This window comes from Monodon monoceros, unplaced genomic scaffold (assembly GCF_005190385.1).
Source record: "Monodon monoceros isolate NGI ecotype Baffin Bay Population unplaced genomic scaffold, NGI_Narwhal_1 Super_Scaffold_4, whole genome shotgun sequence".
Taxonomy (NCBI): domain Eukaryota; kingdom Metazoa; phylum Chordata; class Mammalia; order Artiodactyla; family Monodontidae; genus Monodon; species Monodon monoceros.
The window spans coordinates 63,448,553-63,467,544 of NW_021703781.1; the positions used below are offsets into that span (position 1 = coordinate 63,448,553).

An 18,992-nucleotide genomic window follows, 5' to 3' on the forward strand; every position below is an offset into this window, starting at 1 on the left:
ACACAGATAAACTTATCAAGAAGATTGAAACCAAATGTTAATTAGGGGAAGCTCTTTGAAAGTAGAGTGAATGCTTTAAAAAAAGTGGAATTATGTGGTGATTTTTTTTTTTTAACAGTCTGAGTAAGTAAATTGAATTTACGTTAATTATATTGGTTTGGAAGATGTTGAAGCTTTTTTTTTTTCTTTTTAAAGAAATACATCCCAGAGGAAGAGTTCCATTTGGTAATTTAATCAGTGCAAGTGAAATTAAGGAACGATGGATGTAGAAAACGAGCAGATACTGAATGTAAACCCTACAGGTAAATAATATCTTGAAGGAACCTTGACTGTATTGTGAGCAAGTTTCAGGCCATACCAAATTTTATGAAAACTTCTTTACTTTAAAAACCATCTTACTCATGCTGTAAGAAAACAGGTCATATTTTAAAAATCAAGTTTGTGATTCTTATTTTTATGAAATTCATCACATATTGTATTTTTCTGCCTGTCCTTTCACATTTCATACGTTTATTCTCCACTGTTCATAATAAACTATATGGTGTAGAAGAGGAGAAGAATAGTGAACCTGCTCATTACTGTTCTCACATGAGCTAGTTAGTGGTCTTTATAATATAAACTATTGGTATCATTGATATCTTTCCTAACTAATAATCTGTATATTACAAATTAACTGTGTATTTTCCCTGATTTTCCATAATGCTTTAGTAGTACATTATTATCATAAAAACGGTTTTGTGGAATATGTCCAAAAGCTAAATAACTTCAGATCACTGAAAATGTATATATAGTTTTCAGAATAATCTTTGTAGAGAGTTAATTAGGATTTTGAAATAGTCTCAAGAGTGAGAACTTTTCATGTTGGTACACTTTAGATAATTCTTTGCTTGATGATTAATATTGAAAAAATCTCTGTAAATATGTTTAACGTATTTCATTTTTTAATACTACAGCTTCATTTTTTCAGTGACTTTAATTCACTGTTGTGTCCAGTTACATAGTTTTCTTTGATCTGAATGCATACTTTGAAGTTGAAACTTCTTTGCTATTTTGTATTTACGAACCTGATTTAAAGTGTACTAGAAAATTATAGTTGAAAAAATTACAATAATTAATGATTATTTTGGTGCTGCTTTATATACAATAGCTGTATGAGTACTTGTTTTTTAGGATTACAAATTGGTATCATGTCCCTGCTTCACTGAGGTGAGAATGGTAATAATAAAATGTAAGAATATATTTCACAGATAGGTAATTGTTTCTTCTCTGCACTGTCTGGTATAGCCAGTAGTCACATATGGCTGTTGAGCACTTGAAATGTGACTTACCTGAATTGGGATGTATTGTAGGTACAAAATACATACCAGATTTCAAGAGACTTGGTATGAAAGAAAGAGATGAAATCCTCAGTAATTTTTTCTATTGGTTACATGTTGAATTGATATAATGGATCTATTAGATTAAATAAAATATATTAAAATAAATTTTACTTGTTTCTTTTTAGTTTTTAATATGAATACTGAGAAATTTAAAATTACGTATTTGGCTTGCATTATATTTCTATTAGATGGCACAGCTCTAAGTTTTATACTTTTTGTTTTCTAACTATAACAAGTCCTTGTTTTAATCTTGTTCTTGATGCCTCTGCTGAGTACTTCCTTAAATACTTCAGTACTTCGATGAGCCTAAGGCAGACCTTCTTTGCAGTAAATGCTTCCTGTAACAAATAGTCCAAGTCAGACAGACTAGTGTACTAATTCCAACTTCTACTTTTACCATCTCTGTTACTTGGGGAAAGTGGGTTATTTGCTTTGACCTTCAGTTCTTCATGTATAAAGCTGGGATTATAAATACCCTCTTTATAGGTTTATTGTTAGGATTAAGTGAGATACCGTGCATGTGTGTCATGCCCATAGCACATATTATGTATGTCACAAATGAAAATGAGCTAATATTGTTAATTATAGTTATGTAACTCAGTGGACCAGTAATTGAAAATGTGATCATCTGGTACTGTGGTGTAATATAAGTTGGGTCGGTTATTGAGATATCAGAGAATTCAGAAAGAGGGAATTAGTACACAGTAGAAAAGAAGTCACCAGATTCTGTACTCAGGGTTTTTATCTTTTTAATTTTGGTCTTCTTAAAGTCAGATCAGTGGTGGTTATGGAACCCCAAAACTTAGGTGAGTATGAATAGCAAAATATAAAAGAGCAATTGATACAAACATGGGTTAAAAATTATAAGACCTAATATATAAAATATACCTAGATGTGTCTGCTGTTGTAGATACATAAATGTGTATTTGAAAGGATATTAAAATAGTTGAAGAGAAGAAACTCAAGTGTAGGAAATATGATTGCTTGAATACTTTAGTACTCTGAGGGACATTTTAAAGCATTCTAAGAGAGGCCTTTATCTTCTGGATTAGTTGTGGCAGCTTACCTTAACTGTAGAATAATGAAAGCAATATGTTAGAGGTAGATGTTTAATGTTTTCTTCAGTCATCCACTTTTACATGAAATGCCATTTGATTTGTCTGATCTCTGGTCTTTCCTTCCCTTTCCTCTTCTTCTTTTCTCTCTTTGTATTCATTCCCTCGTTGCCTGTTTCTTTAGCTGTTACCACTCTGCTGTACTCTAGCTTTGTATTTTCTATAGTTATAGTCGTCTACGATTCAAATGTGGGTTTGAATCCTGGCCACAGTCCTTTTTAGATATATAACTTTTCTATGAAACATCTTCTCTCTGAAAAATGAGGATAAACAGCTTCATTATAGAGCTTTGTGAGGATTATAGACCATGTATGTAAAGTGCTTGGAACCTGATACAGTAGGTAACAGTACTGATGGTAATGATAGAAGAAGTAATACGACTATTATGACTACTGCTACTGCTGTTACTACTAGTCATAGTAGTTTAGTTATGATGATGTCTCAAACTGACCCTCCTAACACTGGCTTCCTTTCCTAGCCTAAAAATTTTTTAAACACTGTTTTATTCTTTATTCTCTTTGAAAGCCCTTTATTTTTTCTTTGAAAGTGTCACTTTCTTATTTACCCCAAAGTTATTAACCTTGCCCTTTCCAGTTAGTTTGTGACTGAATACTGCAACATTTTCTTAGCTGGTTTCTCATTTTATAATTTCTCTTTTTTTCTAATATATCCTGTATTCCTCTGACAAACTAATTCCCCCATCATCTACCTACGGTATCAAATCTCAGCTCTGACCATTTGAATGTGGGAGTGGTCAGCAGCTATTCTAGTGATTGGGGCAAGATCATGAAGGACCTAACATTGCAATGTAATGAGTTTACACTTCATTTCGACCCAATAGGAATACCTAGGGTTTTCAGTGGGAGAAATCAGTCTCCATGCAGTCTGGAGAATGGTTTGAAGACTGAAGGCAGCAGACTACTTATGAGACTGCCGAAGTAATTTGGCTCTACTTAATATTTTGTTTGTTTTTTGATTACCACAGGGTTTGTTACTAACTTTCATACTTTTTGTCAAGAATTGTAAAGATTTTAACACATCTGTGCTTCTTTTTATAGGTTGATTTAAAAAATTTTTAGTTTCTACATATTACTTTAAAAAAAACATGTTAAAGCCCATGCATATAGACTTGACACATCCTAATTATTAGGAATATTTAAAAACATTTGAGGGATTCAGCTCTGAGTTGAGTGAGCCATAATGAACAAAACTTGGGCCCAGGGATAACTAATTCAGTAGCTTTCTGACTTAAAAAGTTTTTGGAGTAATGCCCAGTGTCTCCATGTCATTTGATCTCCATTGACATTGGAGTTGATGGTATAAAGGATACTCTGCTAGGTGCTGAGGATACAAAAACTACAGTATAGGCATGGTTCCTCTTTTGAGGCTTATGACTTATTTGGAAAAGCAATGACATATAAAAAGAAATAAAGTGATTTCCATGATGTGGTAAATGAGCAGTGTATGAGTGTTATTGTGGCTAGAATTGTTAGGAAAGTTTTCATGGAGGAAGTAAGACTCCAGCTGTATATCCTAAAGGATTTTGGTAACTGAAAAGAGCAGTGAGGATGACATTCTAAATGGAGGACCTCTGGGAACTCCTAATGTTGCTGTCTTTCAGGGGATAATGTACAAATCTTACACAGTCTGGAAGAGTTTCAGAGAATGGTAAGTAGTGTGAGTCAGGTTTGGAGAGATGAATTAGAACTTTGAGATGATGGCTTTCTTTGAAAGCAGTGAAGCATCAGCAGTTTGGCACAGTAATCGTATATGATCACATATTTGCTAAATGCCTTTCATGCTCTTTGGACTAGTACTATTTTCTAAGTGTCCACAGTTAATTATGAGATATTTGGCAAGTTATTTAAACAGTCTTAGCCTTAGTTTTCTTATCTGTATAAATGTAGTAAATAGCTCTCAAACTTGTGGATAAATGACAAAGTGCCCAGCCTAGTGCCTGGTAAATAGGCATTCTGTAAATATTAGTTTATCTACCTTCCCTAAAGATCCTTAGTCTTTTCTTACTATCTCCAATTGCTTGACTGTCTTAGCTCATAAAAGTCTCAAAGGTTTTGTACTGTATTTGGTGTTTATATTAACGTAGGTTTTATGATGTAAACACATGAAATAACATGCTTTCAGTAAAATTTTTCATTAACATTCAGTGCCCTAGTTCATTTGGCATGGTAATGTGAAAAGTACTACTAGTTTGTCGTCATGTATTGGACTGAGCCATATGAAATTGCCAATATGTGACTGTCACCTACAAAAATGATAATTTCATGTGATTCAACTTAGTATAACTTATGACTATAACTGGTATAGCAGTAGATGGTTAAAATACTTAGAATTCTTTTCCTTCATTTTCTTTTTAAGAGCCTGATAATTTAAGTGACTCTCTCTTTTCTGGTGATGAAGAAAATGCTGGGACTGAGGAAATAAAGAATGAGATAAATGGAAATTGGATTTCGGCATCCTCCATTAATGAAGCTAGAATTAATGCCAAGGTGAAAAGGCGGCTACGGAAAAACTCGTCCCGGGACTCCGGCAGAGGCGATTCCGTCAGTGATAACGGAAGTGAAGGCCTTAGAAGTGGAGTAACTGTACCAACCAGTCCAAAGGGAAGGTTGCTAGATAGGCGATCCAGATCTGGGAAAGGAAGGGGACTACCAAAGAAAGGTTAGTATATACCACGTCCAAAGACACAAGTGGAAAAAATATTATCTGATTATTATACTACAGTTTCCTTGTTCTAAGAATGAGAGAAATTTAAACAGTGATAATGTTAAAGTTTTATGGCTTGTATATGTTTTTACATAGTAATAATCTGAGGACCATACCACTTTTTCTTTTAAGTTGAACCTTTTTTTCTTGTTTGAGTAGATTAGTTTTCTTGAGCAGTACTTTATCTCATATTTCCAGCAAAATACACACCAGTGTTCTTCACAGTTAAGAATTGTGCATGTATTCTCTAATTCTGCTTGAAAGAAGTAGGGTCAGAAATTCATCATGTCTATTATCTAATGAATCTAATTAGTTATGTCCATTGTTAAGAATACATGATAAATATAATTTGACTGGTAATATCTGGGTCAGAATTTTGATAACTTTGTAGATCTGGTTCTGAGTTCTTTTCAGGCCTGTTTGTTTTAGGTACTGGAGTGGAATGGTCTTGTTTCACTGCTGTATCTCCAGTGCCTGGAGTAGTGACTAGCAATCTGGGTACTTAAATATTTGTTGAATGAGGGGTCTGTCAGCCTCTGTCTGTCGTAGAATTTTGATGCAATTTGGAGATTTCACCAACTTCTAAATGGTGGGAGCTTCAAATTATGGCCTAGGATACTTGTAAAATGTTTTCGTGCCCTGTCAGAAATTGTTATTTTTGTTGAATGACTCTGCAACCATTGGCTGGGTCAAAATGAAACCTAGTTATCAGATTCTGTTTTGCTCTGGTGGCAAGAATTATACTCTATGTGTAAAATAAAAACCTCCCCCCCCCAAAACTGGTGATACTGTACAAGTTCTTTAAAAATAATGCAATATACTGAGCTTATAAGAACATTTCAATACGTTTATTTAGTAAAGCAACTTTGAAAGTTGGAATTATTAAACTTCTGCTGGTGAATTTGTATGTAGAGAAGTAGAAATGATGATTAGTTCTGTTAATGCTTCAATAGCATTAGTTATTTGTAACATATTTCTAGTCGTGAAGTATTTGTTTCTTTTTATATCTAAAGAGCATTTGACTTTAAAGCATTTGATGGTGGTCAGTGTACTTCTTTTTTGAATAATTTGTCCCTTGTGGCATTTTCCATGCCACATCTTTCTGGCTCAGCATATTTCTTTTTTGTTGTTGCTGTTCCCAAGATATGTCAGATAGAATTTAGAGCTCCACTGCAGTATCACTTGCCTTGAGGTCACCACTACAGCTATTTTTCTGATTTTTTTGGTTTGTTTGTTTGTTTGTTTTTGCTTTTATTTTAAAGCATCTGCCTTTTTAGTTTTAACTTTGTAGGCTATTTCAACTTGTTTTTCTGGAAATAGGTTATAAACTATGTAATATCTAATCATTACTGAAAAATCAGTGATCTGAATAAAAAGAGGCTTAACATATAATTCTCAACTGGCAAAATCACTAGCATAGAAATTAAAATACAGTTTTTTAAACTGCTATTGAATTAACACCTGAACATCTAGAATTATTTCAGATTTCAATTAAAATTTATGAACTATGGACATTATGCGCTCTCCTTTCTCAGTTCTAAACTTTTTCAGGTGGTGCTGGAGGCAAAGGTGTCTGGGGTACACCTGGACAGGTATATGATGTGGAGGAGGTAGATGTGAAAGATCCTAACTATGATGATGACCAGGTAGAAGTGTTTTACTTTCTGTAATATATACTTAAAATACTTATAAACTTTTTGACCTCATGTTTGTAGTATGCTCATATATTTGTCAAATCATGTATTCTATATGTATACTCTATACCATTCAAATCATATATATATATAATTTTATAATGTGTGATTATAATTTGTGTGATTATCTGATATGTATATGAGTGTGTATATATGTGTGTACACATATTACACACATTAGTATGTATATCTAAATCATATATATATTCAGTCCTTTCAGACTGTCAGGTTAATTTTGGATTAGAAAACCAAGTTAACTGATAGTAATGTATGAATAATTTGCACTTGGTTTCTGAATTTAATAAGTAGACATGGAAATATTTCTAAGGGAACATGAAAAATATATTTTAAAACCAGTAGGATTCAAGTACTATAAAATCTTTGCTAAATGTTCTAATTTTAATATATAGTCTTGAAAGACTTGAAAGTATGTTGTTAGACTGAAGCCAGTCACAAGTTGCATATAAACATTTCAGGGCTTTTTTTGCAGAGAAGGGGGATAGAAGATTATTGGACATCTTATTCTTTTTGAAATTTCAGTTGAATAATGCTTTTTCCTTAAGAGATTTTTTTGTCACTACAACATTGATTTTTGTTATAAGGGCTTTTTTATTATAATACTAATCATGAAGGCTTTGGCTCCTGCTGTTTTGTTTTTTTTTTAAGTGCAGTTTTAATGAAAATACTAGGTGTGATAGGAAGCTTAAAGCTTTTTGGTCACTGAGGTATTGGTTTTGTGGGAGAGAGAAAAAAAATTAACAGAAGATATGGGGGATCAGAAGCAAGTCATATATTTGCTGTAGTTAGTGGTTTTAATCTGTATGTTGGTTTATTGTATTCAGATTTTATAGAAGAACAGTGACATAGATTCTGTTTTTATATTATATAAGTGATCAAAGCATGTAGCATCTCTTTTTCTTGCCCTGAATGGGTATTACTAACCAGTTGGAGTATAAAATTGTGAAACAATTTCAGTTCATCTGAATATTTTGTTCTTTAATTTATAACTTTCTGCTGCTTCCCTTTCCAGGAAAACTGTGTTTATGAAACTGTAGTTTTGCCTTTGGATGAAACGGCATTTGAGAAGACTTTAACACCAATCATACAGGAATATTTTGAGCACGGAGATACTAATGAAGTTGCGGTAGGTTTAAAGTTGAAAGTATAATTTATTTAATATAGGAGAGCAGACACTGTTAAAAGCAAAACATCGTATTCAGAATGATCTTGGATCACTGAAAAAGTTTAAGCATTTTCTTATGCATAAATGAATTTCTAACTAAGAAATGGACTAAAATTTTATTTAGACCACTTCTTACCTATTTGGGATCAGATGAGGGCTTTGTGCCATTTTCTTCTCTGAAAAATGGCACAACACAATAATTTTTATAATTATAGGATTTTTATAATTGATAGTTTATAAAATATAATTAACAATTTCAAGGCATTTATGGACCTTCTAAAATGTCCTTAGGGATCTCATTAAAAATGCCTCAGTTCCATTTTTTTGACATTCATTTCAATGCTTAGGACTAGAATAAAATTTATCTTTGTACTCTGTCCAGAAAAGAACACAGATACAAAAGTTTGGAAAAGAATGCATACAGAAATCAAGAGAACAAATGTGTGGTGGTTTTTTGTTTTAAATTTATTTATTTAATTAATTAATTTAATTTTTGGCTGCTTGGGTCTTGGTTGCTGTGTGCGGGCTTTCTCTAGTTGTGGTGAGCGGGGTCTACTCTTTGTTGTGGTGTGCGAGCTTCTCATTGTGGTGGCTTCTCTTGTTGTGGAGCACAGGCTCAAGGCATGTGGGCTTCAGTAGTTGTGGCACGTGGGCTTCAGTAGTTGTGGCACACGGGCTTCAGTAGTTATGGTTCGCGGGCTCTAGAGCACAGGCTCAGTAGTTGTGGCACATGGGCTTAGTTGCTCCGTGGCATGTGGGATCTTCCCGGACCAGGGCTCGAACCCATGTCCCCTGCATTGGCAGGTGGATTCTTAACCACTGCACCACCAGGGAAGCCCCACAGATGTGTTTTTGAAGCATACTTTGTATGGGAACATTTACTGTGTTACAAATTGTTTGTAAAGTAAATCTAAAAGGGTAAAATTTTTAATTATTGGTCTAGTTCAGTAGTTTAGTATTACTGACTTAAAGTAATAAAATTGCATCTCCATAGAAGATTTTTATAATTTAGATTCTTTTAATTCAGACTGGGTTTTCTTTTTTTTTTTTTTTTTTTTTGTGGTACGCGGGCCTCTCACTGTTGTGGCCTCTCCCGTTGCGGAGCACAAGCTCCGGACGCACAGGCTCAGCGGCCATGGCTCACGGGCCCAGCCGCTCCGCGGCATGTGGGATCTTCCTGGACCGGGGCACGAACCTGTGTCCCCTGCATCGGCAGGCGGACTCTCAACCACTGCACCACCCGGGCAGCCCCTAGACTGGGTTTTCTTGGTTTGTCTGATAATATGAGGTTTGATAGCTTTGAGGTTTTGTAGGAATAAAACCAAGTATTTGTTCAGCTTACCTAACCGGTGTCCTTGTTAGTAGTCGTTACTCTAAGTAACTGAGTTACAAGTTAGTCTCTGTGGTCATACTGCCTATATTCCACTTCCAACCTGGGCACTCCTCTGGGTGCCCTCAGCAAATACTTAATTTTTCTGTGCTTTGGGTGTGGTGAGTATGATGATAATACATCCCTCAAAGAGTATAAACTAAGGTGGCTGTTATAATTCTTGATACACTGTAAGTGGTCAGTAAGTATTAGCTACTGCTATTATATTTTTTAAGAGAAAATTTTACTTTATCCCAGCATTTAAAACAATAATCCCACTTAAAAACAGTGGTTTAAGATCTCATTTTAAACTTTATATGAAAGTACAAATATTTGGGTGAAGAGAGTGTAAACAGCTTATGATAATGTAAAATGAATTTCCCTACAAATGCTCATAAAACACTATTTCTAGAAGTAATAGAGTATAAGGCAGAGGGTTAGTTAACTCCTAACACCAAACTTAGCAATACTATGTAGTTTAATAAACTATTTTAGGTGTAGTTCACATTCTTGATTTTAGTGATGTTCAGACAGTTGAAGCTTAAAGTGGATCAGTATTTATATGTAGAAAAAGATGTATTTATTTTATCCCCAAATTTTGAGTGTTTCTCTGATTTTTTCCAGTCAAGGAGAGAGAAGGATATATGGGTAATATCTTGATTTTTTTCAAAAATAAAATTAAATTAAATTGAACTATAGGCAGTGACATACTTTTTTTTTTTTTTTGAATAGGAAATGCTAAGAGATTTAAATCTTGGCGAAATGAAAAGTGGAGTACCAGTGTTGGCAGTGTCATTGGCATTGGAGGGAAAAGCTAGTCATAGAGAAATGACATCTAAGCTTCTTTCTGACCTTTGTGGGACAGTAATGAGCACAAATGATGTAGAAAAATCATTTGATAAATTGTTGAAAGATCTACCTGAATTAGCATTGGATACTCCTAGAGCACCACAGGTTTGTATGATTCTTCCTCTTGTTCATTCTCTCCGTCTACTTCACTTGCAACTATAGAACTAATACATACTGCTAGGAAATTTTATTAGATGAAAGAAGAAAAACTGGCCCATATTCCCTGTCACACAAAGATAGGCCTCTAATGTTTTAGTGTATTTTTCCCTAGCTGTTTCCACCCCCGCAACATAGTTTTCATCACACTGTAATTTTATATCTTACTTTTCCCCCCCATGCTCTGTATAGTTTCTAGGTCATGTTTTTTTGCTGTCTGTATATTCTCTATTACATGTAGTTAAGATGTTTCATGAGCTAGGATTTTTAAAAAATGTAGATTGTTATAATTGAGGATTGAGTTTGCTTCACTAATGTTTATTATAAAAATAATGATAAATAAGATTGTTCCCTTTTGTAGCTTTGTGGGGAAATAATTAAAAAATTCGTGACTTATGTATGCTTTTGTTGTTTAGATTCTGTTCAAAGCCTTTTACTTTTATTAGATTTCATACATGCTTGACACTATAATATGACTTTCTGGTTTGAAATTGAAAATGTGTGAAATCATTGCTATTTACCTGAGCAGAGTTTTAAAGCAAGGTAGGAGCACTTTACTTAAACATTAATTTAGGAATAGACTATAGGTAGGTTAACATAAATGCTGTTTCTGTTTTACTTTCCTGTGACAGACAGTAAGTAGTCTGTGTCAGTATTGAACTGTGATTCAAACATGAATTTTTTTTCTTTTTATACAATACCCATACTTTAAAAAAAAGCTGTACGTAAGTTAATAGTCATTATAGAAGTTTTGAAAAATAAAAGGCAAAAGGAAGAAAGGCCAGCAAAAATAACCACTGTTAACTGTTAACATTTTGGTGTTTAAATCTTCTGTTCTACTTTTTGTGGGTATATATCAGTGTATGGTTTTTACATATCCTTACGTTTTTTGTTTTAATAAAAAGTGGAATCATACTGTATATGTTACTTGGTAAACTTGATTTTTCTTACACCATAAAATGTGGTAAACATATTTGGCCACACGGTGTACCATCTTACGTATATACCATTCAACCACACAATTACTGTTAGACACTAAGTTGTTTCCAGTTTTTTTAAGAAATAATGCTATGAACATACTTTCAGATAAATATTTCTGCACAGCTTTTCCCCCTCAGATAAATTCCTTTAATCAAACAGTTTTGAGAGACCATAGTCCAATTTTTTTCTTTCCAGAAGAGATGTTTCTCTTGACTATTAAGTCATTGAATTACTAGCAAGTATTTTTGATTATATGCTATGTTTCAAGCAGTGTGCAATGTGTTAGGGATTCAGTAGTGAGCAAAACAGATATTTTATGCCCCCATGGCTTTTAACTTGAAGGTTAAGATGTGGGAGTGTATGCCAGGCATAAACAGTAGGTACTAAATAGGTGTTTTTTGAATACTCCAACATGTCTTAGGTATTGACTGTGTAGTTCAACCATTCTTTATCATTTCTGTTTTTAGAAATTGTGTCCTATAAAGCTTTATTTTAGATTTTTTTATATAGCTCTTTTTTTTTTCTTATTATAGTTGGTGGGCCAGTTTATTGCTAGAGCTGTTGGAGATGGAATTTTATGTAATACCTATATTGATAGTTACAAAGGAACTGTAGATTGTGTACAGGCTAGGTAAGTAAATTAATTTTCCTACTTAGACTTTCAAAATAGGGGAAAGTTCTAGAGGATTCTGTTGAAATGACACTTGAATTAATCAGACTTTGTGGACACCTATTTGTCATTTTTGTGTACTCTTTACCATTAAAACAAAATTGAGACATTCTTGACATGATATAACAGAAAGAAGACAGTACTATAATGCAGAAGTTCTGGGTTTTAGCTAAACTGTTAGCTACCTTTATGTCAAGCCACTTTTCTCTCGGCCTCAGTTTCCTTATTTATAAAATGAAAGGATGGGACTTGGAATGTTTTTTAAGGTCCCTTTAGGTTTTAATATTCTGTAATTATTTAATATTCTAATAAGATGGACAGTATTAACAAAGGAGCCCTGTTTTCAATTTTATATTTATTTGCTCTAGAAATCTTAGGAAATAATGTTTTTCACTTTTTTCTTTGGTATAATTTTAAGCTAAATGTGATAATTGGGAGTTATGCTCAGTGATTTTTCATAACTTCCTGGAAACCTAGACTTGTACTTAGCCATGTCTTAGGTTTTCACAGGTGTAGATATTAATTTTCTAGGACTACTTCAGGTCAGAGTGGCATGGTTGCCCTGGTGGAAAGGCATGGATCTATGTAAAAGTTAGTTTTAGGTGAAACATTCCTTCTCAGGCTAGATCAGTAATTTTGAAATAACGTTATTAGACTTTTGTTGACCAAGAAATGGAAATGAGTGAGAGAATATTAATATGAGAAGTAACTTTTTTTGTTCCCAACTTTTTATCTTGAAAAATAGTTTTTTAAGAGACTTCTGAACTTTAGGTTGCTTTTATGTTATATGAAAGCTTTTAGTGTATATGGGGTTTTTTCCCCCAACTTCATCCATAATTTGGTCAATCTCAAGCATGTCCATATGTCAAAATTAACTTTTTTTTTTTTTTTTTTTGGTAGAGCTGCTCTGGACAAGGCTACCGTGCTTCTGAGTATGTCTAAAGGTGGAAAGCGCAAGGACAGTGTTTGGGGCTCTGGAGGTGGGCAGCAGTCTCTTAACCACCTTGTTAAAGAGGTAACTACTGGGCATTGTCTTTAGCTTAATTTGTATGTATTCTTCAGGGAAACAAACTCTGCCCTCTAGCTGGTATTTTTGTGGACAAAAATTAATTTCAGTCTTATAGCTGCAGGTAGAAAATGGAATAATCCTTATATTTTTGGATTTATGCCCTTTTGCTATAAATTATACAGTAATTATATAGTCATTATTAAATTTTTATGGTTTCTCTGACTTAAACTAAGACTGTGTTAAGTTAAAGGGGCTTTCATGAAGTTAAAGGGGTTTTCATGAAGAAGGCTGTGTAGGAACCTCAAAGGAATACCTAAAGTCTTTTTCTTGGAATGTAAAATTTTTCAGACTGTTGAGTTTCTGTTTTGTAGTTATTCAGTAAATGTCCATATTTATAAGAGCAGTTTGAAACTGGATGGTCTCAGATTGTAAGTTATGCATTATGAACACTAGAGTAGATCAGAGTGGTAGATTTTTGTAGGGAAGTTCACTACCTGTATGCATTCTTTAAAAGAAAAAGTAATTGGTTTTTGCATTAATACCAGATTTATTCTCTATGGATTTTTTTTTCTGGCAGCAAAGTGATATTCTATAATAAGAAACCAGAAAAAGTAGTTAATCCTAGTTGAAGATTTTTAAGAAAATTAGAAGATTTATATAGTACATGTGCTTCTGACTTTTGAGTATAATCTTTCATGTGACTATAGTTTTGATATTTAATAAATATTTTAATGATATGTATACCAAGTTTGAGTGTTAAGGAGCTCTAAATATTGTTAGAGCTTTGACCAGTTTTGTTTTTATATATGTTAAGGTAGATGAGTTGGTGTTTGTAATGTCATGATTGCAATATCTGTTTTTAAAAATTTTTAAAGTTATTACAAAAATTGAGGTATAAAAACATGGAAATACCAGAGCAGTTCAGCAAGAAAATAAAATAAAGGCATCTAAGTTGGAAAAGAAGAAGTAAAACTATCTCTGTTCCCAGATGACGTGATCTGTATACAGAAAATCCAAGTGAATTCTCAAAAAAACAAAAACACCAAACTATTATAAACAAATTCAGCACAGTTGTAGGATACAAGATCAGTGTACAGAATTTAATTCTAGGTCTTTTGTACACTAGCAATGCAATGAATGGTCTGAAATGAAATTAAGAAACAGTTGCATTTGTAATAGCATAAAAAAGATTAAAATACAAAGGAATAAATTTAACAAAGGAAGTGCAAATCTTGTGCACCAAAAACTGCAAAACACTGTTGAAAGAAATTAAATAAGGCCTAAATAAGTAGAAAGATATCCCATGTTTATGGACTGAAAGATTTAATATTCTTAGGATGATAATGCTTCTCAAAATTAATATTTTGAGAAACTGCCAAACTGTTTTATGGTATGTGAATTATCACAACAACAAAAAATGGTCACGATGAAAATTGAAGTAAAACTACCAATATATGAGGTTGACATTATTTGGATATTCATTTATTTTATATGGAAGGATGAGTTGGACAGAGAGGACTTTTAGAAATATATACATGTATTTATAATTTATCGTTCTCAACAATGCATGGGACCCAATGGGAAACACTTAAATGCTTTAAATTAATAACAAAGTTAAAAAACTAAGTGATGTAATTTAAATAATAAATATATTAGCTTATAATTATAAAGTGAAAATACTTTATTCAAGTAACATGCTTCAAATATTTATTTTCCTAAAGCATGATAATAGCAATTATTCATCAAGATATACTCTGTTGATCAAATTTTACTATACTTTTAATGGAAATACATTGTAGAAGTTGAAAGTAGAACATACTTAAATGAGATTTCAGTCAGCCAATATTCATTGAGTGTCTACTAGGTGCAAAGATTATTTTAACAGGCGATGTATAGGGGAGGACATTCCTCGTTGAAGTTCTTGTGTTGAAAAACTTCTTTTCTCTGGAGCCATAGATGTTCTTGTGCAACTTTCAACAGGAGAGTCAAGACTTTTGCCTCCTTAGCTATAACTGGAAGCTGAATTACTGACGAACGTTTTAAATAATGGTCCTCAAATCTTCAGTTGTAGAGAAAAGAGAAAACTGCTTTGGAAATCTTTGCCCTGTCTAGTAAAGCCCTATTATCTCTCATTTTTGGGCTCCCACTTAATGTCATGCTGATGGAAATGGGTTTGCACCACTTTAAAAATTCATTTTGAGACTTTCAGTTAGTGCCCTCTAGTGGTATTTAAGGTCCCTTGTTTTACAGGGAGCATTGAAGCATTATGGTCACAACTCAGGCCAAACACATCTTAAGTCTACTCATCGATCGCAGTGGATTATTGAAACACACTGAAACACTGCATTACCTTCATGACTATGAACCATTTAAAATTTGGGGATTTGCTTTTTAATTATTAAAAAATTCTGTTATGATAGTGTCATGTCAAGACTATTCTTAGACAACTGTCTGTGACCTATTTATCATGTACTATATTGAGATGAGGGTAAATAAATCCTTAGGCAAAACAGAATTTTTTAAAAATCAAGAATTCTAACACATCTCAATCTTTAAATCTAATAGATTGTTATGCTGCTGAAAGAGTATTTACTCTCTGGAGACATATCTGAAGCTGAACATTGCCTTAAGGAACTGGAAGTACCTCATTTTCACCATGAGCTTGTATATGAAGTACGATTACTTTGACATTCCAAAAAGAATTATTAAGTGTTCCTTTTTGCACCACAGTGACATAATGCTTCTTTAATAACATACATTTTTGTTTTCTTTTAAAAATTTTAATATTAAGGGGGAGAGGGTTTTACAATTTTTTCTTTTTTTATCAAGGTATAATTTAGAGTAAAATATACTCTTTAGCTGTGCAGTTCAATGAAGTTTTGACAAATGTATCAAGTCACATATCACTATCTCAGAATATAGAACATTTCCATCACTTCCAAAAGTTTGGGGCTAACCTGCTCCCCTACCACTGTCATCTCCTGGTAACCACTAATCTAATGTTTGTCCCTATAGTTATGCCTTTCCCAGACTATCAGTCATATAAATGGAATCATACTGTGTATCTGACCTTCTTCAGGTAGCATAATGCTTTTAAGATATGTCCATGTCATTTTATGTAACAGTAAATTCACTTTTTAGTGCTGGGTGATATTCCATTGAATAGACCTACCATATTGTTTCCAGTTTGAGTGATTATTAAGAAAAAGCAGTCATAAATATTCACTCACAGGTTTTGTGTGGACATATCTTTTCATTTTTCTCGGGTAAATACCTAGGTGTTGAATTTCTGGATCATACAGTAAGAGTATTTTTAACTTTATAAAAACATTCATATTCATGATATGTACTTTCCAGATTTTTCCTTTATTTTATAATATCTTTATTAAAATAATGTTTTCATTCCAGAATATGCCCCCTTAACATATTGTATTAGATGTTTGGCAGTATGTTAACACAATGCATTGGCTTTAATTTCTATATAGCATCTGTCATTTTATCTCAGATAATGATAATGCCAGGAGGTTTGAGTTAAATGAAAAGTACTTAGATAATGTTTAGCAGTTCTAGATTTAAATCTTAGCCTTGCACTTCTCATCTGTGTGCTTTTGAGTGATTCATTTTAACTTTTAAAGTATTAGTTTCCTCATCTTTTATTATTTATTTATTTATTTCCCCCCCCGACACACACACTGTATTTTATTTTTACAAGAGATAAATAAACTGACACCAAGCATTGTAAATGGATGATCGCAACAAAAGCAACAATGATTGCAACTACCGAACACGAAACACACTCATATTATGTCATATGACATTCAGTCCAGTAATCCTCCACTGCAACAGCTCCTTTACTTTGCAGTGATAATTGATTTGTATATTTTTTGCCTCTGAGTCCTTGTTGGATTTTTTTTTTATTCAAACAGAGTCACAAAAATTATAATTATAATCATCCTCATCTATACATATATATATACACATATTAGAGATGAGATCTGATAGATTTTAGGAGCAGTTTCTTATATGAAAATGAGCAATAATTCAATCATTTATTCCATTTTTAGGCCATTGTAATGGTTTTAGAGTCAACTGGAGAAAGTACATTTAAAATGATTTTGGACTTATTAAAATCTCTTTGGAAATCTTCTACCATTACTCTAGACCAAATGAAAAGAGTAAGTATAACATTATTTTGAACAATTTTTAGGCTTACATCTTAAATATATATGATTGAATACAGATTATGAATTGTCAATGAATTTTCTTTTAGGCTTGTGTAGTAATATTATGCCTATATATATATATATATATATATAAATGGTACTGTTTATGTTTGAACCTCTTATAGCCATTTCCTGGAAAGTAATAAATACTCCAGTATTTTTGAACCTGTATTTTGAAAAATGTGATGTGTATGTGTTCTTCAAGAGTTCTAAGATACGATAATTTCTTTTTTATATCTAGAGAGAAACATGAATTTCTAACAAATTTATAAAGTACTTAATTTATTCCTATTTAAAATTGTATGCATTGTTATTAAATATTGGTGAGGTTCTTACTTGCCTTTTATTTTTTAAAAATGTAGTAAATGTATTATAGAGAAGTAGACGGGGAAGAAATGTGTCCAACGTCCCAACGTCTAATGTCTGCCTGAAGCTCTTTTGAGAGAACAGTTTTAAAGAAAATATTCTGTAAAAAAAATAGACTTACTCTTTGTACTTTTCGAGGTTAGGATCTGACTGCAGTCTAATTATATGAACATTTGGCCTTAAATATAGATTGATAATAGTGATGGGTTGTATGGCATTATGTATTTTATATGGGCTAACAACTCTATGTAATTCCATTGTTTTTAGGGTTATGAGAGAATTTACAGTGAAATTCCAGACATTAATCTGGATGTCCCACATTCATACTCTGTGCTTGAGCGATTTGTAGAAGAATGTTTTCAGGCTGGAATAATTTCCAGACAACTCAGAGATCTTTGTCCCTCAAGGTACTTTGTTTATTACTTTCTCAACGTGAAATACTGGCTGAGGTGCTTGGGAGGGCTAAGCTAATTTTCTGTCATTCCAGCTGTGTCTGAAAAATACTTGTATCTTCCCTGAAGTCACTCATCAGTGAAAATCATCTGAATTTATTGAGAAACAAGGGTGAAGCTTATTTTGTTCTCTTGTAAATCTGTATAGGACTACCTCATGAAGCCACAGTTCATTGGAAGGAAAATAATTTTGTGGGGTAGTTCTGTGTACCAGGCTCTGTTCTAAGTGGTTTAAATATTATTTCAGAGTAGATATCACCAGTGAGATGAAAAAATTGAGGCTTACGGCAGTGTAATGTACCTTTTCTAAGGTCACGGTAGAAGCCAAGGATGGATCCAGACTTTTTCTGGCTTTTAAGATCAGGTTCATTCCTGTATTTCATGTGGGTTCCTTTTGCTCCCTCATAGAATGGAGAATTGGGACTGATTGGATTTTACCGCTCTAGAAAGTGTGTGTGTGATTCTTTTGGAGGTATTATATATGTGCTGCTAGGTTCAAACTCCTTAGGAGTTGATGAATTTTTTTTGTTATTGTTAAAGCTTATAATGAAGTTTGTATTGTTAATAGATATAAAAGTTTAGCAACAGCTAACCCTCTGGTCTGGGTCTGTTTTATATTTTAAGTTTTTGTAATTTTTATATGAAGAAGTTTCAGCCTTTATGTATTTTTATGTAAGTGCACTGTGAGAATTAAATCTCAAAAAATACTTCCCGATAGTGTCCTTTGCTCTACAAAGTTTAGAAGCCATTAAGAGAGAAGAAAAAGATAATGGTGGAATATACATTTTAATGGCTTCGTTAAAAATGTTTGAAAATGTAGAT

General features: G+C 32.9%; 1 protein-coding gene across 2 annotated transcripts in view; it reads left to right on the top strand.

Moving 5' to 3' along the window:
• The window catches only part of PDCD4 (programmed cell death 4), a 29,408-nt gene that overhangs the window by 6,068 nt on the left and 4,348 nt on the right, over positions 1–18,992 (top strand). The window contains exons 2-11 of one of the 2 annotated variants that reach the window (XM_029245509.1): positions 196–302; positions 4,913–5,173; positions 6,770–6,864; positions 7,943–8,056; positions 10,197–10,418; positions 11,984–12,081; positions 13,021–13,135; positions 15,695–15,802; positions 17,194–17,304; positions 17,986–18,125. In XM_029245509.1, the coding sequence (XP_029101342.1) occupies positions 260–302; positions 4,913–5,173; positions 6,770–6,864; positions 7,943–8,056; positions 10,197–10,418; positions 11,984–12,081; positions 13,021–13,135; positions 15,695–15,802; positions 17,194–17,304; positions 17,986–18,125 (1,307 nt within the window). In that variant the 5' untranslated portion in view covers positions 196–259. Of the gene's footprint in view, positions 1–195; positions 303–4,870; positions 5,174–6,769; positions 6,865–7,942; positions 8,057–10,196; positions 10,419–11,983; positions 12,082–13,020; positions 13,136–15,694; positions 15,803–17,193; positions 17,305–17,985; positions 18,126–18,992 lie in introns of both variants that reach the window. The other variant, XM_029245508.1, reaches the window with a different exon arrangement.